The sequence below is a fragment of the Pelobates fuscus genome, chromosome 5 (assembly GCF_036172605.1).
Source record: "Pelobates fuscus isolate aPelFus1 chromosome 5, aPelFus1.pri, whole genome shotgun sequence".
In the NCBI taxonomy this organism is placed as follows: domain Eukaryota; kingdom Metazoa; phylum Chordata; class Amphibia; order Anura; family Pelobatidae; genus Pelobates; species Pelobates fuscus.
In genome coordinates, this window is record NC_086321.1 from 136,009,581 (window position 1) to 136,035,934 (window position 26,354).

The 26,354-nt window shown below is 39.4% G+C and overlaps 1 protein-coding gene across 1 annotated transcript in view; it reads left to right on the top strand.

The window, feature by feature from the left end:
• TMEM132C (transmembrane protein 132C) overlaps positions 1-26,354 on the top strand; it is a 594,712-nt gene that overhangs the window by 544,184 nt on the left and 24,174 nt on the right. The window contains exons 6-8 of the mRNA XM_063454339.1: positions 13,183-13,388; positions 15,262-15,535; positions 24,633-24,824. Coding sequence (XP_063310409.1) covers positions 13,183-13,388; positions 15,262-15,535; positions 24,633-24,824 — 672 coding nt within the window. The remainder of the gene's footprint in view (positions 1-13,182; positions 13,389-15,261; positions 15,536-24,632; positions 24,825-26,354) is intronic.

The window sequence follows — 26,354 nt, forward strand, 5'->3', positions numbered from 1 at the left end:
TGCTTACAACTTTTCAGAACTGTCATGGCCAACATAATGCCTGTTTGTAGACATTGCATTAGGTAGCTAAAATACCAATTACTTTAGCCTTGAGCTAAACTGTAAAGCCCCTCGAACATATATGATTATTATTATTATTATTACTGGTATTTATAAAGAGCCATAATATTCCTCAGTGCTGTACAATTGGGAAAAAGACAACACAATAAGAACAGACCGATACAACAGGTAGAGGGCCCTGCCCGTGAGCTTACAATCTAAAGTATTGACTTATATGTTCTGATCAAACAGCAAACTCTTTACCATGCCATACCTAATGAATCATGAATCACAATATGACACTGAGTCTTTAAATTATTTCATGGTATTATAAAAACATGTTTTATAAACTCTTCATCTGCAGCATTAACCCCCTACACCCTTTATATTACAACCTTGAACCCACAGCAATATATCACAGTACACCCTTAGCATGCCCACCCCTTTAGCATAACACCAAGAGAAATAGTATCCAATGCACTACTGTGAATCCAATAAAGGTCAACGCTTTTCATCTCACAATAGAGGACTTTCTCAAAACCCAACAAAATGTTTTAGTAAGTTTACATTAAGTTTACATTAAGTTTACATTAAGAAAAGACCAGACGGATTCTAAGACTGCAGCCCTAATAGTGCTAACCCCCAAGTTAGAGAGATTGTGCCCAGTTCCCTGGTAATTGCAGTGGAAACACAAGGAGGATTCCATTACCAAGTTATTACTGACTAAAATATAGCCACCTAAACACAAGTGGACAAAGTTGGTGTATTTCACAATTTTGTGCTGTAAAATAAATTATTTTCATACATTTAAAATCTATTTAGTTTTCTGTTTTGTTATCTCTTGCTATCATCTTCTGCTCAGTGAAATAGGAAGCTATCAAAAACAAACAAGCAAAAACCTTCAAAACAATAATAGCACTCATTTGCACAGCTGGAAGGCTGTGTAAAAATAAATCTTCAGTTTTACTATTTGAAATGTATACTCCTGTGGCATAGCTGAAGGGTCAACAGGAATAGCTTTTAGTAAAACTTAAATTGAATTTTCCTGTTAAATGTGGGTGTTATATTCAAATTTTATATATAAATGCACCTTTGGTGCCTAGAAAATAACTCACAAATTGGCAAGTTTCAGCTAAATCCTTTTCTACGTGGTTTTCAATGTGGAGGTGTCAGACAGATGGGCGATATATATTTTTCTGTACTCTGGAAAACTTAGAGTTAATACATCATCTTTTGATTACGTTATTGAATCACCCAGGAAGGTAACTGAGAGTGATTGAGGTGAACATACTATTCTGCTTACTTGTAGTGTCCACTGTATTTCCACCCCACTACATACCCTATCCCTCAGCACAGCCCCTATCTACACACACTGCAGTCACTTTCCCCCAGATACACAACATCCCTTATCCCCCATATACTACAGTCCCTATCCCTCCAAACACTGCAGTACCAAATCCCCATATACTACAGGCCCTATCGTCTTCACATCACACACTATAGCCCCTATCACCCATACAAATACATTGCCACACCCAAACACATACACCTCATTCCCCATTCCTCACACATAAACAGCTCCTAAGCCCCCATATATAAACTACCGCCCCTATCCCCCCCCCACAAAGACACACTCTATACACATTGCACCACTGACAGATCTCTCCACACACACTACACTGTAAACAGCCCCATTCACAAAACGCAACCCCACAAACAGCCTCCTCTACACATGCAAATCCACACATTGAATCCCAGAAGTATTCCCATACAGGCATATCCTCACACAGCCATACACAATACCACAGATAGTCTACCCCACAAACACTACCACGCACAGCTTGCCCCCAAACACATTCATTTACAAACAGACACAAGACAAGTCACCAGCAAATGTAGAAGAAGCATATCATTACAGTAAATGTGTTTGTGTTGCACTAAACAAGTGTAGGGCATGCTCCTTATTCCAGACGTATTGAGCTGTTTAACTGTTGATTTTTTATATAAAAAAATCAGACTGGCTTTGTTGCACATTACTTAGCTATTTGCTCCACAGTAGTATCTGGTTTTGCCTTGATAAACCTCCTCCACTATGTCCTAATGAGTCATTGGTCAGAAAACGAGTCTTCCTAAAAATATGGATCTATGTTCTCATTATATGTCACTAACTTATAAGGATATACTCAGATATAATTGTTTGCTGTGTAATAAAATAGATAGGCATGATTTTCTCAGATTTAGAATGTGTTAACTGGCAATAGAGAAAACATTTAAGTTTTAGCTCTCCACCAGATGGATCTGCCATTTATTATATCAAGACATTTATAATTCCATAAGGAACATGAGGACCCAACACATGGTAGAGTTTTATGTAATCCCCAGAAAAATCTGATTTGCTAGTTTATGACAAACTTAACGAACACAATTTCTCTAAATTACGGTTTCTCAATCAATCACCACAGTAAAAGCTATTGAAATCCTTACTGGAGTGAATAATAATTAGTGGAGATAATTTTAAAAAAATACAAATATTTCTGCACCATGCCTGTGTTCAGGGTTACATCATTGTCCATAATGCTCTAGGTGCACCTGTTATTTGCCCACTCAGTCATGCCTTTTATGGTTCCCTGTTTTTTGCATTGCCAAATTTATATTGAAGTAACAATCTAGGCAGCATAACAACTTAATCTCAATGAAGATGTTATGTTGCCTGAAGGTTCTAGGCACTTTCTTACTTTAAGGGGTTAAACTATTTACGAACAGTTTTCCCACAGGGCTCCAAAAGGATGTATTTTCAAATGCATTTTTTTTTTCAATAGGAGACTAGTGATAGGATAAGAGTGCCAGTGCCAAGTCCAAGGCATCCACATTGAATCCATAAGAAGAGGAGAGAAAGTAGGTGCCTACTCTGCTTTAACACTAAGCATGCACTCGCGGCTCGCTGGGCCGCAAAGATGTCTATTGTGGGCCGCATGTTTGAGATGCTTGATCTAATCTGTTCTGACTTTTTGTACTAAATGAATACATTGTTTTAGAGCATAGTCATTTTATAATACATTGTCTCCTCCAACATATACAGCTTACCCATGACATCTAAGTTGAACAAGTAATTAACCACACTTTATAACCATATTTACATCAATGTTTGCTATACTACATGCTGCACTGGATTCAATGCTATAAAGCCATATGAGTGAAATAATGAGGTGCAATACCGTATTATGTTGTATAAACTCTTAGCATTCAGTGGGTTAAACACATTCAACATTATGCATTTTAAAACAGCATTGTTCTTCATACACCACAGCCTTTTACTGGTTTACTGGCCGCTGCCTTGTTTTGTACTCCTGAATTTAATGGCTACGCTCATAGAACTGTTGATGAGTATTGCGAAGGTTGGCAGACACTGAACAAGAGTCTAAGCACTTCTAATGTTTCCCTGGTGCTACATTTAAAGAGTGAGTATCTCCTCAGTGACTATACGGCTTCCAGAATATGGAGCATAAATGAACTGGCTTTGTTATAGCTTCTGCTGCAAGCATAAGCAACATTTCAGATGGGCTGAGTTGCAGGGCACGTCGCTCGAAAGGCTTGCAATGGTTTATAGGGTGACAGAGACAGATTGTAAGGCTTAGAACAGCCCAGTACCAATTAAATCCATGGTACTACTAAAATGTGCTGTGATCATAAACATGCACATCTGTGACTCAAATAAGATTTTTTTTTTCTTACTGCCCTACGAATGTTTACTATATAACCTTTTTAATAAACTGCTGATTGTTCTTTGCTGTTTTGCTTTGCATTGTACACATGAGATCCAAATGACTATAATTAATGCCAGTAAGGTGGCCATTCCATTTGGAAAATCAAAGACTTAAAGGAATACCATAGAGTCTGGAATACAAACATGTATTCCTGACACTATTCTTCTGGAATCCAGCATTAGGCTCCTCATCCCCCTCTTGTTGGAGACTAATGGTAATCTTACTGACCTTTTCTCCCACACGGAACCAGTCTCGAGCGAATTGCTTTGCCTCCATGGCTAAGATTATCAATTGCTCTCAGCCAATCCAATGCTTTTTAATATGAAAGGATTGGGAGGCTATTGTGCATTCACAGCAAAACAGATGCGTCAATCGGATGACAGCAAGAGAAGTCCAAGCTTTACGCTGCTAATTTGGCGAAAGCACTTCTAATGACTGTCTGAGTGAGATAGATGCCTTGCTCTGCAGGCTAAAAAAAAGCAAGCATATGTGATTTATTATTCATATCTACCTGTTTTTTCTTTCATTGAATCAGTGCATTTCTATGAAGAACATTCAGTACCTCCATGCAGAGCGTGGAGACGCTGAACACCAGTGCTGCCTACTGTGCAGCACGGACACAGGAAGCACCTCCAGTGCCCGTCTGAGTGACTGCCACTAGAGGTGTAAGTTACCAGCAATGTAAATATTGCCTTTTCTATGAAAAGGCAGTGTTTACACTAAAATGCCTGTAGGGACACGCTATAGACATCAGAACAACTACATTAAGCTATAGTAGTTCTGGTGACTATAGTGTCCATTTAAACTAACACTTTCATCTAAATAGGTCTCTGACTGTATTAGTATAAATCAATACTACACAGATTAATTAATTATAGTAAATTTAGCTGGAATTAATATTAATTGATCTGTTAAATAAGTATAGATGAGATCCTCTTAAAATTCCATCACATTTTTTAAATGTTTACTTAGTTGTCAACACACAAAAAAGAAGGCTGCAGAGAACATTTAATATCAACAGCCACTAAAAGTCTACTATTTGTAGAGTAGTTGCTAGTTTTCATCAATGCAAGAGACCGTAAATGGTGTTTACCATGTTCAAAGTAAGCTGGAATATTTTATGATCAACACAGGAAATAAGAAAATACAAAATTTAAAATATAACCATTGCAAATAAGGAGGTGTTATGTGAACTTATAAAGACACACAAATAACAAGTAACTAAGGCGGTTCAGTACCATTTTTCTTTTTTTGAAGAGGATTGCTGGTAGCTATAGACCCTGGGGAGCAATTACACACAAATGTATTTTTTTTTCTCCAGGAACCTCAATGCCCTCAAAATAGTTGCCCCTATTCCATGGTGCATATGTTATGAATATCTTGAGCATTGTCTCATCTTATCTCATCCTGCAGCCACTGCAAACATGTCTACGGACATTCTGCATGCTCATCTTAATCTGGTACTCGGTTTGGCCCCAGATAGTGCAAACTTCCTGTATTCAATCACAAACACTGTACACTAACACCCACACTGTACACAAAAACAGACTTGCATGCAAACATCAACACTACACGCAAACACCACCTTGCATTCAAATAGTAACACTACAAAAACATTTCCCAGCTATCAAGCGCTTACACTACACATATATACACCTCTGTATTCTAACATCAACTATATGTACAAACATTAACATACACACACAACCCATACAATACATTGCCTACATTCACACAAAAGAACTGCACACACATATAACCCTGAAAGGATGGGAAAATTGCTGATCTACAGCTAACAACACATTGTCACATTGAGATCTATCATTTGGCCACCACTGCTCTATATGGGGGTGTCCAAAATATTTCTTAAAACATTTTAGATATTAAACCAAGAAGACTGCACTCATCTGAACATGCATACATTATACATTTAATAAATAAATATTAATAATATAAATATAAATATAGATTTTTTTTTATTGTTCCCCTTTTTTCCCCCCTCTATCTGTGAGCAAAATTGCAGAGAATGCACCTATCAGTGTACTGCAAAATATATACATAACATTTAGAATATGTATGTTTGTTGCAGTTTACATTTTTGCACCGTTTAGGTTCATTTGATTTGTTTTTCTTAAAATCTTTTCATTAACAAAACTGGCAAAGAGCCAAATGCTGAAATTCTGCCATCCCGAATTCTTTTTTTCTTTTTTGAATGACGGGGTTCAGCCAAAACTATTTTATTCACCTTGCACAAGTCTTTATATTGCTATATGATATGAAAAAAAAATATCTTACTTTATAGAGGTGACACATAATTTTTTTTTTACTATTTAATTGATTAGCTTCTAAAGTCTTATTTATAAGTTCACAAAATAATTGTTTAAAAATACCAGAGAAGTTGTTTTCTCTTATTGTATAACAATAGCTTGTTTTCTCTATTTTGCAAATATTTTTTTTTTATCTTTTGTTCTTTAATGTTTAATGAAAAACGCAGCCAGAAAAAAACAAAACCTACACAGGTTTTGAAATATGCCAATTTGTCTGTTTTATGGTATTGTCCCTCCTTCTAGAAGCCTGTATAAAACAGATTTAAAGCTTCATAAAAAACATAGAGAAATACATTAATGGACAATCGATTCCAAGGAACAGGCAGGAGAGAAGGTAAAGCTAATCTAGAGCAATTTCTGTCCATCCTTGCATAAAATACTGATCTTCCTTGCTGCTTCTGAAAAATGCATGAGGGATATGTGGACGAACTAATCTTTAATTCTGAAACCTCTTTTTGCTTTAGAGGACCACACTCATATACTCGGTGAATGAAGCAGTGATCAAACACTTTTCTTCGACAAGACCGTTAATTGTATTTCAGGAATTAACAATGTATACATGTATATAAATAAGGTGGTGCAAAACAAACAAAAAGAACTATGGGTACAAATTGCAACAACCACCCAAGAAATCCTGGTAATAAGATTTAGACAATATAGATGGTGTTAAGTTGATGCGCAGTTTTTTAAATCACTATTAGGCAATATAATAAATATTATGGATAAAATCTTAAAACTTCATTAAAGTGCCTATAGTGCTCACTATTGAGTGAATATGTGCCCAAGTGGTAATGTCAATGAGTGTATATTAATACAATATACAGTGACAGTTGTGGCACCCTTAGACACTAATACCCTCTGTTATACTTGCACATTAATCACAATATAGGAATCTAGGAGATAAAAACAAAACAGAAACACATAGTGCAATATTGTCTGGAAAGCATCAATATTTAAAAAAACTAAAAAAAACTAATTAAAAAGCACTCATAAACGTAGAGTGGCTAAAGTAACACTCTGAACTATCCAGCTCAGGGAGGATCAGCCCCTGGTGTGTGTAGGATTCCATCGATACACTTCCAGTCATCAAGTAAAGTATGCAAATATTTATTGAGATAATACAATTAAAAATTTCTCAACATCAGTAGTAGTGTCCCATCTCAGCTCACCAGCCTCCTCTGCACTAAAGAGAGCGTCCCGGGGTGTGTAACAACAGACTCCACAAATCCCACCCCCCTCTCTGGCTTGGCTGCTTGTTCCGATCGCAGGTCACTGTCCACTTCCTAATTCCGGCATGTGACGCATTTCGCCACACCTCCTGGGGCTTTTGTTTTTATCTCCTAGATTTGTTTATTGTGATTAATGTGTAAGTATAACAGAGTGTATTAGTGTCTAAGGGTGCCACAAATGGCACTATATATTGTATTACGATATGCCCATTTGACATTACCACTTGGGCACATATTCACTTAATAGTGAGCACTTTAGGCACTTTAACCCCTTAAGGACCAAACTTCTGGAATAAAAGGGAATCATGACATGTCAGGCATGTCATGTGTCCTTAAGGGGTTAATTAAGTTTTTAAGATTTTATCCATAAGATTTTATAATATTACCTAATAGTGATTTAAAACACTGTGCACAAACTTACCACTATCTATATTTCAGAAATAAAACATTCAGATATTCACAAAATCATCTACAAAACAAAACTCATCAATTATGTATATTTAGAACAAGAGATTTCATCTCCACTTAAATATATATATGCTTACTCCAGTTAGTTTCTTAACTTCATTTATTTTACTACAATTGTATTAATTACAGTTACCTTTAGACACCAGTCAGACATGCTTTGAGTGAATAACCTTTAAAATTACTATACACTTTACCTGAAAATCAGCGTTCTCCCCAATCGCTTCCACGTCTCTTGTTTTGTCGTGCCGTGTCATCTTCGTCTTGGTCGTAGTCCTATAAAATACAGTGAGGGAAAAAAGTATTTGATCCCCTGCTGATTTGGAATGTTTGTCCACTGACACAGAAATGATCGATCTATAATTTTAATGGTAAGTGTATTTTAACATTGAGAGACAGAATAACAACAACAAAAAAATCCAGAAAAACGCATGTCAAAAAAGTTCTAAATTGACCTGTATGTCAATTAGTGAAATACGTATTTGATCCCCTATCAATCATCAAGATTTCTGACTCTCAGGTGTCTTTTATACAGATTAGGAGCTGAGATTAGGAGCACATTTTTTTAAAGGGAGTGCTCCTAATCTCAGCTCGTTACCTGTATAAAAGACTCTGGTCCACAGAAGCAATCAGTCAATCAATCAGATTCCAAACTTTCCACCATGGCCAAGACCAAAGAGCTGTCCAAGGATGTCAGGGACAAGATTGCAGACCTACACAAGGCTGGAATGGGCTACAAGACCATCGCCAAGTAGCTTGGTGAGAAGGTGACAACAGTTGGTGCGGTTATTCACACATGAGTGTTCTACATGTTCAAAAAATGTGCCTGAAGTTATTGGAATGCTGGGACCTTCTCTCTGTTACTGCTACAAATGTACAGACAAATAAAAGTTATTTAAAAGGAACATTTTAAATCCAGAAATGCATATATTTATTATTAATGTTGGATTGTTAATTTAATGGTTTAAACCAACATAAAACAAACCTGTAATTTAGCACTGAGGTTGTTTCCTCTCTTCATGTGAATTTATTAGTTATGATGATCCTTGTCCAATCCAATAATTATCATAGAACAGTATTGGGAGCATTAAGATGTGGAGGTGTTGGTGCTATATATATATATATATATATATATATATATATATATATATATATATATTCATCCTTTTTCCCTCTGTTGTTTACTTTTTTCACATGATCTGTAAACCAAATGGAAAATTTATCCTATCGTGTACTGCAAATATATACATAATATTATATTATCTATATATATTTTGCAGTACACTGATTGGCCCATTTTGTGCCATTTTGGTTCATCTCTTTGGTTCCCGAATCATGTGTTTGGTACCAAAATTCAGCCAACTGAACCAACATAAGGCTGATATTTGGGCATCCCAAAAATAAAAACATTTTCAGGATGTCCAAATTTTGACCTTATGTTGGTTCGAATTTTGGTAGTGAAAATATGATTCAGAAACAAATCAGATGAACTAAAAATGGTTTAATCACCATGCACAAGTCTAATGGTCACTTCTCACACTATGCTTAATGACTGTTCCCAAGGCATCAATCATATTTTTTCCCTTTCATCATTTCCATTTTTGTCACCACAGTCAAAATTCAGAATCACAAACCAAAACAGACATGCTCGGCCATTGCACGTTTGGATTAAAACAAATCAAGTCTATTGTATATTTTATGTTACAAACTTAAAAATGAGTCACACGTCAAACACCTGACTGACTCTGGATTCACTGCTCAATTCAGATGAAATGAAGCCTTGTACAATCTAACCTCAAAAAAGAGCAATGGCAGCAAGAGACAGACACCCAGAAAACAGAAAGAGATGCCCAGGATAAACAGGGCAAACATGTGAATCCAAGTACAATTGCCTATAGCAAAGAGTAGCAACCAGTATAAGAACATAAATAGGTTTAATGCAATACCAGGACTGGACCCTTGAGAGAGCAACAACCAGATTGAGGACACCTGATAACAGCCACATAGGAGACATTTTTGGATGTTGCTGGGCAATGTTGCCAAAAAAGACAAGTCAACAGGTGGAGGAAAGTGTGGCAGAACTAGGCTCGCCACTGGGCATTGGAGAAGACTGATTGCCAGCCTCCTGCCATGTGACTATGGCCCCTGGGATGTATTGCCTGCTCTCCTGTACTGCTGCGGTTTGCTACCAGCTAGGTGGATTTGGCTATGGATATGGCTTGTCTAGTGCCCTCTGTTGGTAGCAACAGCAATATGCACTACCTGAATAGCAAGACTGGTTAATTTGCATATTCGGGTAGATTTGCATATTACTAATTCTGCAGGCACGTGAACTATTTTCTGTTAATTATTGCCTCCCCCACCTCTTTTAAAAATATGCCATTGTGTTATAATAAGTCACTGTATGTTGCCTGCTATGATTTGACTGTTTGTAATTTTATTGAGTTTTCACAGCAATGTTAATGTAATGACCATATGGGCTAGTCCCAAGGAAAATAAAGTTTTAGACAGTTCTTCTTCACCCTCAATTTGTAGTCCTGTCTCTTATCGGGTGAATCTGCTGCAAGGGATTGCTACGCTCTGCATACTCCTTTGCTATAATCACTTCTAAGCTCTTTTCAGAGCTTGTTCCTGTATTGCTCTCTGAAGGAGTCTATGGTGGTTAGTGTCTGCTGGAGTGCTTGGAGCCCCCAGGAAGCGCTAAGAGCATCCTTCAACAAAGGTACCGAGTCGGGGTGCCAGGTGATCTGTTACAGAAAGCAACAGCAAAAGAGATACAATTGGTTTACAGAGAATAGATTGGACCTTCAAAGATAGAGTGAACAAAGAGGATGGATAGAGTATGGTTTAAATATATCAATAACAAATTTGAATATGGATGGCAATGATTCATTTACAGGGATGGGGCAGGTTCTCAGTCTATCAATAATATCGAGGTTGGATGTGCTTTTACACATTTTGACATAGAACAGGGGGAAAAAAACAGAGACTCTAGGCAAAATAACCACTCTGCCATAGTTGATTTTATTGATACCTGAAATTTCTAACCATTATTAAAAATTAACATCCAATGGCTTATCAAAAGGTATTCATACTGATATATACTAGTCAGATATTGCAGACTACTAATTAATACACTTTACAATTATGGAAATCTTACACATCTCATGGGCTCCCAAGATAATCTTCAGTTCGAAGCTGTGGGTAATTAGAGTATACTCTCTAACAAATGTATTTTGTGCTGTATCAATCAGAATTCATCATCACGCACCCCAGCTTATTAGATGCACACCTGTGTGCACTTTAGAATCAAGTAATGTCTGTAGCCAGTACGCATTGAGGGTAACGGTATAAAAAAATAGAGCTCAATGGAAAGGTTTGCCTGCAGGCCTGTTATGTTCTAGGTAATAGAAATTAGATCGTATCAACATTTTCTGACAAAGTGGGAACAGCTTTTTACTGTTCTGCATTTCCATCACATTTGTGATTGTCGAAAATTTTCTTTCCTTGATAAAGTTGGTCAGTGTCCCAGAAGAATATGGAAACTGTCATTTAGAGATACAGTCTGAGAAACATTTTTTTTCCTCTGCTTGTAGATAAGAGCTACGTTTTCTTCTGTTTTAAATTAAAGCAATTTTTTCAGGGCTTTTTTATGCTCTGAAGCAGGAAAATAAACAAACTGTATTTTATTAAAACTTATATCAGTTTGACTTTTACATTTATCAAAATATAAATGTAGGTAGGTGTTTTACTTTGAAGTGTCAAATTAGAATTGAAATATCAGTTTATACTGAATTTTACTTTACATATTCTGTATTCAAGTGCTCTGCAGATCACAGTTGTTCTTATGTTAAATATAGACATGAGATCAAGGAAACATGGTGCTCAAGGTAATTCCTCAATCAGAGGGCCAGAGTAACTCATGTGCAAGGGAAAATGTTGAGTTTGTAGCCTTGTTTGAGAGGCCAAAAGATGTGCTAGAAGAGACAGGCAAAATAATGAGGGAATGTTTGAGATGGCAGATTGGGAGCTGTATGGTCTTGCAGCTAGGTGAGGCAATTGGTCAGTAGAGTATCTATTACGTGTATGTTCATCCATCAGTCTGAGTGTGAACTGTGTAGGATAATAGAATTGGTTTGATTGAGTATCTATGGGAAACTAGAGATTTAAGCAGTGTTAACATTATTCAGAGTCCATATCCTCTGTTGACTATCTTGATACAATTGTGACAAGCACAGGAGACAGCATGATACCATATGGAGCAGGTAGTTCTGGAATCAGAATTCCATTGCAGAAGAAAAGAGATATTATAGTGTAGTCTTGTGCTACAATCTGGGTCTGCGGGAAATAAGAATGTAATTTTTTTGAGATCACACCCTACCAGCACAATGTATAGATAAAATGTAAACTCTGTAGTTTTAGTTTGTATTGTGACAGATACACTTTTAAACTAATAATGTCCTAACTATGATGCCTGACACATGTCATGCTAGTAAGAATAAGTGCATATTCCTTTAGGAAAATTTTTTTTTTTTAGATGCTTTATTGTAATACCCTACAGACAAAAAAATAACAGAACAAAAGACTAATATATCACATTTTGCTGCAGTGTTTTATACTAGGGGTTAAGCCTTTTGCCGAAAATTGAAATGATTGTATGTCCAATAAAAGCATGTGTGGTTTTCTGGCTCGTTTGGAAAAAAAGTCTCATTATAAATTCAGGAGAGACAAAGATGAAGGTTTTCCTGTTTGTATAATATACCAACCATCAAATAAATTAAGTACAGTCTTTTAGGCAGCCCTATGAAACACATTGCCAACAAATAAAATAAATTGTATTCCAACTGCCCTTAAAATCCTTGATATTGCATGTTATATTTCTGTTTCCTGGTAAAATATCTTATTGTTGTTCTTCACCTGAAATAAGCATGTTAGTAGCTATAATTAGAGTTTCTAATTGTCCTAATGGCTGGCAGGTTTCTGAAGGGCCATAAGGTGAATATAGTGGGAATGAAAAGCATTTCTTTATATGTACATTATTTACAAATATAAAACAAATATATTACAGAATGATCATGTCTTAATGGGGCCATGGATAGTGCACATTACTTACCAATGTAATATATTTTTAATTTATTAAGAGCAGATGACCTTATGTTAGATATCAGACATAAAATCAATGTCTTTGAGATAGTTAGGCTTAGATATGATAGCTTATACAATGAGGGTTGAAGGGAGAAAATATATGGCCTTGCATTGTATAAGAAATCAATACTCACAGTAAATGTATAGGTTTCTGTGCATTCAGTAGAACCCACCAATTATTGTCATATCTTACCTGATTGCTATGTTCTTCAGGTTTCAGAGAGATGTGACTATGTTTTTGTCAATGGGAAGGAAATGAAAGGCAAGGTTGACGTACTGGTGAACTTCACGTATCAGTATCTGAGCGCCTCTCTGCAGATAACCATCTGGGTTCCACGGCTGCCTCTCCAAATAGATATATCTGACACTGAACTCAGTCAGATCAAAGGCTGGAGAGTGCCCATCATTGCCAACAGAAGGTGGGTACATCTTTATTAAATGAGACTGAATTATTTGTATAAGAACCAGTTTTTCAAATATGGTATACTCATGAAATGTAGTAAACACAAAAAGGAGGTGGGATAAACATTAAATAGTAATGTTTACTCACATGGAAGGAATTGAGGACTTGCTTAAAAGATTATGATTGATTGATTGATTGATGGCAGGTGAAAGTGACATAAAAATGATGATGACCATCTTGCAGTAATATTCCATAAGGAAACAAAATGGGTAACAGGCCAGTCATCCACACTCCTCATTGTCTACTCAATCCATATTAGATACAAAGGCAGTGCATAAACACAGCTTTATATTAGATGGCAGACATCATGTTGCTCTGTGTTGCTTATTTACCCTGTAGGGCAGCCTTCCATCCTGCAAACATTCATACTGGGAAGATAAACACCATTTCAAGAAATCTCTCTATTGACGCAAATGATATTGTCATGCTCTCAGTGCAAACATAACTACTATCCACATAACAGATGCTGCTCCATCCTTAGGCCATACCATTGATTAAAAAAATTAAAACACAACATCAACACCTTAGCAGTGTTAATGCTAGGTCTCCCCTGCAATGGCAATCAACCATTGATAGCTGTGTGCGCCAAGTTTTAAGTACTGTTTGTGAGTTGAGTATCATTTGTGGTGCATACAGTGGGGACAGCGATTAATGGTTAAAATTTGCAATTATATATGTTAGGAAGGAAACCACTGTATGATTTGAGTTCCATGGGTTGACTGATAGGTAATATGTTTAATTTTGGTGACATGCAGATAACTTGTGAGTGTGTGGGTACCATGGGACTGACTATACTCTGTTCACATGGTTGACTAGTTATTTACTGAAGGTTTCCATATGTTGCTGGACAGGTTTGATGACTGTTTCAAATGAGAGCCACTGAAGTGACTGATGGTTGTAATTTGTGTGTCATCCCATGTTAGCTCCTGGCTGACAATAATGAGAAGAGTTAATCTTTATCAGTTGAAGTGGCTGAGGAAAGGAATTATTGGAAAGAGGATGGTAAATAATACTGAATGCCAGCTCTGTGGGCTGGTGTCAATATCCCCATGTTTCCAGTCCATAATCATTAGACCTCCGGCAAAAAAAAGGCTTGCCCATGGCACCATTAATGATACAGAAAGCACTAGAATGCATCCATCAGTAAAACGCATGTGATTAATGCGTTCTACAGCTGATCAGAAAAATGATTAAAGATCACAAAGAGTGGGATGCAGCTGGAAAAAACAGCCTGTTCATTTCCTTGAATGTTCATTTCCCTGCTTCTAATAACTCAGAACTCTACCCTATAGAGGCTGACACTATGGGCTGGCATTATGTTTGTGCTGGACCTGTATATGGACTCTATACTTACTGGGAGGATATTTGAATTTAAATCTAAATGAGGGATTGGGAATTCTCTGGTCTACTCATGTGTCCTCTGGCACTCATATCTAAGCATCTAGGCTATGGATGCTGTAAAGTGTGTATCTTGGGACATCATGTCGAGGCATCAACCCCGATTAATTTGTAGGTATTTATTTATGTTAAGTTTTTTGCCCACTAGCATTTTATTATTTACAGCAATTCAATGCTTGGTTTTGGATCATCTGAAATGTGAATTGAAAACTCTGGACTGAACGTTCACCTCAACTTGGATTCAATTACAAATGAATGCCCAGTGAATAACCAAAATAACTTATGTGCATGGCACGTTGAATATTTTAGAAGTCATACATAGCTGTAACCATATTGATTCGTGTGAGCTGGTTCAAACAAACTAAAAATAGTCTAAACCTCTATTTGGCAGACCCCTTAGTGGCAAATTAAATTTTTTTTATGTTTTTCAGACCTACAAGAGACAGTGATGATGACGAGGAGGATGAACGCAGAGGAAGGGGATGTTCTTTGCAATACCAGCATGCAATGGTTCGTGTTCTTACCCAGTTTGTAGCAGAGGACCCAGGTCCTTCTGGCCAGCTTGTATTCTTGCTGGCTCCTGATTGGCAGTTTGATGTAACAGACTTGGTGACAGATTTCATGAAACTGGAAGAGCCTCATATAGCAAAACTTCAAGATGGAAGGCTTTTGATTGGCCGAGAAGTTGGGATGACAACAATACAAGTATGTTATTTTTCTAATTTACTGACACTTAAAAAGAATCGTAATATCAGCATATTTCCTGTACACAAACATAAAGAAGAAAGTGATTTTTTTTTTTTTTAAAAAAAACTTGATTTATAGTTTGATATAAATAGGTACAACTTAGATTATTGTGGGAGGGATTAATATATATATATATATATATATATATGTAGTAAGGCCTTTTGGCCTGTGTTTGTGGGAGGGGCGTATGACACACCCCATCCCTACTTAAGGGACACCCCTTACCTGGCTCCATACCTTCGAGGTCAGCGTTGCATCCTGAATCCACTTCCGGTTCACGGACAGCGCCATCTTGCTTTCGGAAACTCCGCGTTTTTCTTCGGTGTCAGCTGTGTCCAGGAACTCCTTACAGGTCTTTCCACGGCCAGCCACGCACAAAAAACCCGGTCTTCTTCGCTGATCGAGTCCTCAGGACTTCTCAAACGTAAGTCCGTCGCCCGGATCACTTCCCACGGCGTCGCAATAATTTTCAGCCTTACTTTACGGCCACACGCTTTACGGCCAAAGTCTCAGGCAAATTAACCCTCCGGTTTCCGGAAACCAAGTACTAAGTATGTGGCATTCTTATGCTTTACTTTTTCCCTCCTTTATTTCAGTTTGTTTCTATATGATAAGTTTTTAGTACCTGATAGTAGGATTATTCATTTTTAATGCAGATTATAGTTCATTAAATACCAGTCTGTTTTATATACATATAACGATTATAGCATGTATTTCATAATTTATGCTGTCACATTAATTATACCTAGGTTAGGGCTCATGTATTATTAGTTCATGATATTATCCTGGTATACATATACATAGTTTTGCTTGAACAACTTTACTTTTTGTGTACCTTCCATTACACTTAGGAAATTTGTTTTAAACAAATGTTTTTTTTTTTTCCTCCCTGTTTAAACACACCATGTACACTTTTCATTACATGGCACGTGTCATATGCTGACTTTTCTTTATGTACCGTATATACTCGAGTATAAGCCGACCCGAATATAAGCCGAGGCCCCTAATTTTATCCCAAAAAACTGGGAAAACTTATTGACTCGAGTATAAGACTAGGGTGGGAAATGCAGCAGCTACTGGTAAATTTCTAAATAAAATTAGATCCTAAAAAAAATATATTAATTGAATATTTATTTACAGTGTGTGTATAATGAATGCAGTGTGTGCGTATGTGTGTGTGTATGAGTGCAGCGTGTGTGTATGAGTGCAGTGTGTGTGCGAGTGCAGTGTGTGTGTGCATGAATGCAGTGTGTGTGTGTATGAATGCAGTGTGTGAATGCAGTGTGTGCAGGGCCGGTGCAAGGATATTTGCCGCCGTAGGCAAAAAACATTTTGCCGCCCCCTCCCCCCCCATATGTCCTGACTTCCCCTCCTCCTCCCTCAGTGGTCCTTACCTCCCCACCCCCGTGTTTCTTCACCCCCCCCCAGTGGTCCTGACTCACCCCTCCCCTAGTGGTCCTTACCCTCCCCTCCCCTAGTGGTCCTTATCCCACCCCCTCCCTCTCATAGTGGTCCTTATCCCCCCCCATCCCTCCCATAGTGGTCCATATCCCCCCCCATCCCTCCCATAGTGGTCCATATACACCCCCCCCCCTCCCATAGTGGTCCTTATCCCCCCCTCTCCCTCCCATAGTGGTCCTTATACCCCCCCTCCCTCCCATAGTGGTCCTTATCCCCCCCTCCCTCCCATAGTGGTCCTTATACCCCCCTCCCTCCCATAGTGGTCCTTATCCCCCCCCCTCCCTCCCATAGTGGTCCTTATACCCCCCCTCCCTCCCATAGTGGTCCTTATCCCACCCCCTCCCTCCCATAGTGGTCCTTATCCCCCCCTCCCTCCCATAGTGGTCCTTATACCCCCCTCCCTCCCATAGTGGTCCTTATCCCCCCCCCCTCCCATAGTGGTCCTTATACCCCCCTCCCTCCCATAGTGGTCCTTATCCCACCCCCTCCCTCCCATAGTGGTCCTTATCCCCCCCCTCCCTCCCATAGTGGTCCTTATCCCCCCCCCTCCCATAGTGGTCCTTATCCCCCCCCTCCCATAGTGGTCCTTATCCCCCCCCTCCCTCCCATAGTGATCCTTATAACCCCCCTCCCTCCCATAGTGGTCATTACCCCCCCCCCCTCCCTCCCATAGTGGTCCTTATCCCCCCCCTCCCTCCCATAGTGGTCCTTATCCCCCCCCTCCCTCCCATAGTGGTCCTTATACCCCCCTCCCTCCCATAGTTGTCCTTATCCCCCCCCTCCCTCCCATAGTGGTCCTTATACCCCCCCTCCCTCCCATAGTTGTCCTTATACCTCTTTTTTTTTTGTTATTATTAATTTTTTATTATTATTTCTTATTTTTTTTTCGTCCCCCCTCCCTGCTTGATACATAGCAGGGAGGGGGGCTCCTTCCCTGGTGGTCCAGTGGCAGTTCAGTGAGGGGAGAGGGGGGCTGGCAGAGCTGTACTTACCTTTCCTGCAGCTCCTGTCAGCTCTCTCCTCCTCCGCGCCGTCCGTGCAGCTCCCTCTGTCAGCTCACAGTGTAAGTCTCGCGAGAGCCGCGGCTCTCGCGAGACTTACACTGGGAGCTGACCGAGGTGCTGAACGGACGGCGCGGAGGAGGAGAGAGCTGACAGGAGCTGCAGGAGAGGTAAGTACAGCTCTGCCAGCCCCCCTCTCCCCCCAGTCTGTATTATGGCAATGCAAATTGCCATAATACAGACTCTGACTCGAGTATAAGCCGAGTTGGGGTTTTTCAGCCCAAAAAATGGGCTGAAAAACTCGGCTTATACTCGAGTATATACGGTACTCAAATTACATACACAAGAACTCAGATAATTAATCAGGAATAGGTATAATGTATATATATGTGATAAGGTTTTCTCTAGTTTATTTGTGTATATTACGTTGTCACTACCATGTACACCCGATTACATGGCACGTACATTTCCTGACCTTTCTGCATATACTCAAACGATATATCGTGTATACAGAACACGGTCCCAACATCTCACACTTTCAGGATTGAATCACACTTTTGGTTTAACCTCTCATACGTCAACTTTTTCTGCATATGGTCAATTTTCATATTTTAACTCATACTCCCTGCACTATGATTACTACAGTAGCACGGCCATATATATATTTGAAATTTGGTCACCATGTATACACATTATACGTAGCCACTACAAGCTAATCCTGCGTTACGGTTTTTCTCCATAACAAATCAGGCGGGGTACTTCCTTACTCTAATTGTTCCCCTTCAACACATACGGTTAATAAAATAAACCACAGCATATCTAGTCTACGTTAGTATCACAGGATCCATTTCTCATACTATCATATCTATTTCTACCCTTTTAGGTTTATCCAGGTTTTCTATACCTTACGCACCATATACGTATACATACTATCAGGTACGTAAGCCTGCTCACGTGTCACATACGTTCTCCCTAAATAGGACATAGAGTACTGGCAAGTTAGGGGTATAGGCCCAAATAGGTATCTCCCCTCTTGGCATACCGCCTATAGTTTAGAGGTCCGCGAGGCCAACACCCCGCCTCAAACGTTTCGGAGGCAAACACCCCTCGAGCCACACGTTAGTTAGCCGCCTCGCAAAGTTTAGAGAGGGCATCACCTGTCACTCCCTTCCCCTGTTTTTCTTTTATTGTCACCGAGAGGCCTACGAATTCCTGCCACTACATGGGTGGCCTCAATATTCCCTCTCGCCAACGCATAGATAGAGCCTCTCATAGCCACTTGGCAAATAGCAGGGCCTCACCTGTCACCAAAGGACAAGATTAATTTTTTCGCCTCACATGGCATAATTAGCCCGCCAGTACATCCCCTGGGTTTCAACACTAACGGTATATTTTCTCATCTAGTATGTCTCAAGAAGGGGTAGAGGATTTCTCCATCCCGAGCACTCCGGCTAGACCAAACTCCCCACCACCGGAAGAAGACATGGCTAGTCCTGCATCATTCAGGTCCTGGACAATCCCTCGCATAACTAGCGAACTCAGGAGGCGACACATTCCTTTCCCCGCTACTGCCAGGAAAGCGGAACTATACAAACTGTTGCACACCTCAACTGATAACTCTGATGCAGGGGAAGGGACTAGCCAGTCTAACCCGACAGATATACATGGCATGCTTACATCCCTCATGTCATCCATGGGCAAGGTAAACTCCAGGCTGGAGAAACTGGAATCGGTCACCACAGCCCTTACCTTGGCTGGGTCAGCCACTGTGACCCCTCCGCCACTGGTCGAGTTGCCACTAGTTTCTCCAGCCACCACCTCTGACGAGCAGGAGGTTAACCCTGCCCATATGATACCTGAGCACCTTAAGAAAGACATCCTGGAAGGTAAAGATGTCAACTTAGCTGCACTACTAATTGCCTCCCAGGATGTGGTGGAGCATAAAACTTATGCGTATGAGGATATTTCTGTGGTGGTCAAGTCCAGGGATGCACGCCTAAACAGGAAACTCACCATCCCGGAATTTGTGTTGGCTTTTGGCATCTACCGGGATGTCATATGTGCCGTTTACCCACACAGGCGTGAGGAATTTGACATGTATATGCACAAGCTGGTGGACCTGGGCAATAAATATGGTGGATCGGCATTCTACGATTACCATAGATCTTTTTCTGCAAAAGTGTCAGGCGCCTTCTCACAGTACGGGACAAGGTCCAACTGGAGTAAGATAGACACAGTGATTTTCTGCAGACACTTTGCAGGGCTAAGGACGCTGGCTTGTGCATACTGCTCCGCCATGTCTCATTCGGCAAATTTTTGTCCCACCACTACTAACGAGCATACCCACGTGCAAGGACCTAGCTCCGCTGGTCCTACGGAGAAAATAGCTAAAGACAAACTGGGTAGACCTATCAAGTTTCTGGGCAAATCCCAGATATGTAATAACTTTAATATTGGTACATGTAATTACAGCGGTTGTCGTTTATTGCATATATGCTCAAAATGTTTCAGGGCACATGCAAAAATCATGTGTCCCAATAAAATGTATCCCAAACAGTACCTAACGTCTATCAACATATCCCTACTTGCAACATTTCTGTCACAGCATCCATCTACACATTTAGTAGATTTCATAATCTCTGGTCTATCAGAAGGATTCCACACAGGTATCATACATATGCCTTCAGGAATCCTGGAATGTCCAAATCTACAATCCGCCCAACACAACCCTACAGCTGTTGACACACTCATAGCTAAAGAAGTGTCAGAAGGTTTTTTATTGGGACCTTTTCAATCCCCTCCTTTCACTACATGGAGGACAAACCCTATCGGGGTTGTCACAGGAAAATCTTCCAACAAGCAGAGACTTATTATCGATTTGTCGGCACCACACACCTCTACCACTCCTAGCCTCAACTCCCTAATACCATCGGAGGAATTCTCCCTGCAATATTCCACTATAGACCACGCCATTACGGCTATCTTACAGGCAGGAGTCGGTGCATGGCTCAGTAAGACCGACATAACAAATGCATTCAAACTACTACCAATCCACCCCACACTGTGGCACCTACATGGCATCAAGTGGGAAGGGAACTACTACTTTTTCTCATGACTAACTTTTGGTTCTAAAAGTAGTCCAGCCATATTTGACACATTTGCCGAAATCCTATGCTGGTTACTACTCAATATATCCAGATGCCCTACAGTCATACATTATCTGGACGATTTCCTAATGGTCGAGGAGAATTCTTCCCCTCCCAGTAGCCTCAAAGAAACTGTCAGCCTATTCAACCAGTTGGGGGTCCCAGTCTCCCCTACCAAGACCGAAGGCCCAGATACCATCATCACTTTCCTGGGCATCATGCTAGACTCAGCCAACATGCAAGCTAGCCTACCACGCACCAAGGTAGAAAACATCCTGACAAACATCAACCTCTATATACAACTACGCACTTGCAACCGCAAAGAATTACAATCTTTACTGGGGTCACTCAATTTTGCCATGCGTATTATACCTCAAGGCCGTGCTTTCATATCACGTCTCCTCAGCATGTTCCCACGGTTTCTACATGATGCACACAGATTAACCCTAGATACCCAAGCCACGGCAGACCTTCTCATGTGGAGAAACTTTTTAAACTCCTGGAACGGAAAAAGCATGTTCCTCCCTCAATTGTCTGACACTTCTCCTACTGTTTGGACAGACGCGGCGTCTACCACAGGTTTTGCAGCGATTTTTGGGAACAAATGGCTTTGGGGTAGCTGGCCTTCAGAGGTGCAGGACCTGGAGTGTTTTTTCTCTACCTCAGCTCTTTTCGAGATATATCCCATCGTGGCGGCTGCCGTGGCATGGGGACATCTATGGACAGGTTCATCAGTCAGGTGTTACTCAGACAACCAAGCAACCTGTTCCATTATCAACAAAGGTCGCTCCAACTCCCTTACTATCATGAGATTTTTGAGGAAACTCACTTGGTTGGCAGCATGTCATAATTTTTTCTTGCATTGTGTTCATATTCCAGGTATTTGTAACGAGGCAGCTGATAATTTGTCTCGTTTTAAATTCCAGGCCTTTCATCAACTTCTCCCATCAGCCGCACTCACAGCCACGGCCACTCCACTGTTCCATCAGCTAACAATGGACTAGACGTTATCATGCAATGTTGCAGAACTTTGTCCCAACTAGCTCTATCTACAAATACCAGGAAAACCTACAACAGAGCTTTCAGTTTATTCAAAAGATTCCTTTTGGAACACAACATATTACAACCATTCATCATGACATCTTTTTTAGGTTTTGCCTCTTTTTGCCACATCAAACTCAAACTTTCTTACAACACAATCAAACTATATCTTACAGGCATCCAACATCACATGCTGACCTTACAACCCAACAACTCAAGTTTCATGTCATCATACCAAATCAAGAACATCCTTAGGGGTATACAAAGATCCGAACCCCCGCATACAGCACAGAGGCTTCCTATAGATTTTCATATCCTTAAGAAATTATCACAACTACTAGATCTAAAACCCTTCTCCTTCAACACAACTCTAGTCATCAAAACAGCTATTTACGTGGCTTTTTATGGGTTTCTGAGACCTAGAGAGTTTACCGCCATCAATACAACACAATCCACTCACCTACTGCTTCATTCGCACTTAACCAAACACATGGACTATTATATCCTGACACTACCTCATTCCAAAAACAGTCAACACGCTCCACCCGTAGAGGTTAAATACTATCCGACTCACAACAGATGGTGCCCCGTCCAAATACTGGACTCTTATACAGAGAGTCTCAAGGCACCACCATCACAACCACTTTTTGTTCTACGAGGTTCAGTTCTCACTACTACCAACTTCATGACCCACGTTAGGTCATTACTAACACAGCTGGGACTCAAGCCAGCTAACTATTCAGGCCACTCCTTCCGCATAGGAGCGGCCTCCACAGCCTCCAGTGTTAACATACCGGTTCATGTTATCAAGACACTGGGGCGCTGGAAATCATCCGCTTACACACGATACATTCCTAACCCTGTACAAGAAGTAAGAAATGCTTTTCAGAACATGTCTTGTTAAAAGTATGTATATTGGTAGTTTGTATTAAATATTGAAATTTCTATTTTGCCCTCTTTATTTTCAGGCCTACCTCATCGTCGGTTTCGGCACACCACAACCGACTTGCTACTTTTATACCATCCTACACTTATTAGGTCTTATTTCTCTTTGCCATCATGAGCCCTTCACACAAGTAGTAAGGCCTTTTGGCCTGTGTTTGTGGGAGGGGCGTATGACACACCCCTTCCCTACTTAAGGGACACCCCTTACCTGGCTCCATACCTTCGAGGTCAGCGTTGCATCACCCTCCCACCCACACCTCTTTATCAACTCCTTTTTCTTACATTTCTTCTTGGTGGGCCCTCTTTATTTTCAGGCCTACCTCATCGTCGGTTTCGGCACACCACAACCGACTTGCTACTTTTATACCATCCTACAATTATTAGGTCTTATTTCTCTTTGCCATCATGAGCCCTTCACACAAATATATATATATATATATATATATATATATATATACACATACTGTAGATTGGATTAGCCGTTTTAGTCCAGTTGAAGAGATGTCAAAATACCAGAGTATTGCCATATGCAATGATACCTTTTTTATTTGACTAACATAATACTTAAAAGAGAGGCTTTTGAGAGTTTTTTTCTCTGTTTATTTACTTGTTTTGCATATTCTCAACCAAACTGCACCTTTTTCTCTCAGGCACATATTCTGCTATGTATGACACCCCACTCACCCTCTCCCCTTCTCTAAAAACATCAGTTGTTTTAAGTGTTAATCTCTATTACATTGATTAGTACTCAGACCTAAGTAAAGACCTAAGTGAGAGCTTGACTTTTAAGATTTATGTCTTGTACTATATTAACCATGTTTTGATATATACGTATATATCAAAACATGGTTAATATAGTTAAACCTCTTCCACGAAAGGAGTTTATTACAGCAGTTCCTAAAGTTTAAGATATTATTTAGCAAATCAAAACTTGTGTTTTTATTCTAAACCTTAATTTCTATTAAAATTACCTTTTTTTTTTTTTTTTTTTTTTTTTTAAAGGTGATCATTAAGACGTATAATATGTGATATATGTGGTATTATATAACATGCAATAACCTATGAATATATATTATAGGTAAGGTGGAATTTTCAGACTAATTTCAGAGAAATATTCATTAATTTCAGAGTTGTTAAGAAACATAACACCTTTATGATTTGGTTTAAATGATTACAAGGCTGTGTGATCAGCTTATACACAAACCTCTAGGTATAAAATGGATAATTTAATTTATTGCTCTTTTTATGGCATCTGAAATGTTAAGTCCTGAAATTCCTCAATCAGCTCCACAAAAAAAAGAACCCTCAAAATGGTTAATGATTTCTTTATTGCAGTATAATAAGGCATTGTCATAGGAAATACAAATTGTGTTTATTTCAACTGGATAGCTCAGCAGGAAACAGCACATAAATTATGGATATGTCTGCTTATTATTAAATCAGTCTTTTTGTCTGTTGAAGGTGATGTCCCCTCTTTCCGATTCCATCCTGGCAGAAAAGACAGTGACAGTACTGGATGACAAAGTGACAATAACAGATCTCGGAGTGCAGCTTGTCTCTGGACTGTCACTCCATCTTCAGTCTAGCACAGCAAATAACAAGGCTATTGTTGCAACCTCAACAGCTCTGGAACTTCTGCATAACCCCAAACAGGTAGGCTGGGGAAGAACTATGAGACCATGTCTGTCCTTTTTGTTAATTGGAGAAAAGGTTTAATGACTCATAGTCAGAATTTCTACATTTCCTACATTTTCACGGACATGCCATTTAACTCTTTGAATGCCAAAGAAATGCAGAAGTCAAATGTGTAGCACTGGAAATAAGCATTTCCTGCATTGAAATATGTCTGTATGTGGAATTGCAACTACAAAGAGTTGCTTCTGCTAATAAGCCTATAAATATGGGGTCTCTGATATCACCTTAGAGCAAGTCCCTGGCATCTGCAATTTAACAAGAGACGTTCCTTTTCACATAGTTACCTTTACTACAAATAGGGCATGTCAGCATGAACCAAGCCATCACACACATGATGGCTTTGCAGACATTGTATCCTCCCTACAATGCTTTGTAGCTCTTTTCTCTCAGTACTTTTGCCCATTGTCATTGAAGCAGAGTTTTCAAAGAAATAAAATGAACTCATATCACCCCATATTCATCTTGTTCCTTTGGAAAGTCCTGACAGTTTTGACTGGAATCGAGTGCTATTCCATTTTGCTTCTTCCAAGGCACCAAATTGTCCCAGACCATAATCATTTCTTATACCTTAAAAATGGATAACGTATAAAAAACAGTGCTTGGCTCAAGTGCAATTAAAGTTAGAACTATGCGGTGTTCATTACCTAATGCAGTGATTCCCAAAGTGTGGCTCGCCAACTGATTTTGGATTGGTTGAACTGACCCACACTGGCTGAGATCACTCCCATTGATCTCAGCCAGCAGGACTCCAAACTGCCACCCTCCTGGACACAAATTATGCCAACAGGAGGGTGGCTGCAAATATAAAAATCTATCACATTTATGTCAAGATGTGTCTATGTATCAGTGTGTATGTCTGTCAGGGTGTATATGTCTGTTAAGGTGTGAGTGTATTTATGTGTGTGTGTCTGTCAAAGTGTGTGTGTGTGTGTGTGCATGTCAGTGTGTGTGTCTGTGTATCTGTGTGTTAAGGTGTGTATATGTCAGGGTGTGTGCATCTGTGTGTATATGTCAGTGTGTGTAACTGTGTGTATCTGTATATGTCATTGTGTATATGTGTCAGTGTGTTTATATCTATATATATATATATATATATATATATATATATATATATATATATATATGGGTGTAGAAACAATCGCACTCCTGGGACTTGGTTGAAGTAGTAAAATTTAGCTTTTATTTATTCCATATAAAATATCAACGTTTCAGCTCCAACATGGAGCTTTCATCAGGACAGGTAACATATATGTATGTGTCAGTGTTTATGTGCATACATCCAAGAAATCAAACACCAACACAACATGCAAACACACTCCTGCAATCTAACACAAATATAAAAAAAAAAACACACTCCTGCATTCAAACTTAAAAATTATAGACAAACACACCACTTCACTCAAACATCAATACTACACACAGGGTTGTGTTTTGATATAATGCTGGCATGTTTAAAAGCCAATATTACATCCAAACACACCCCTACAG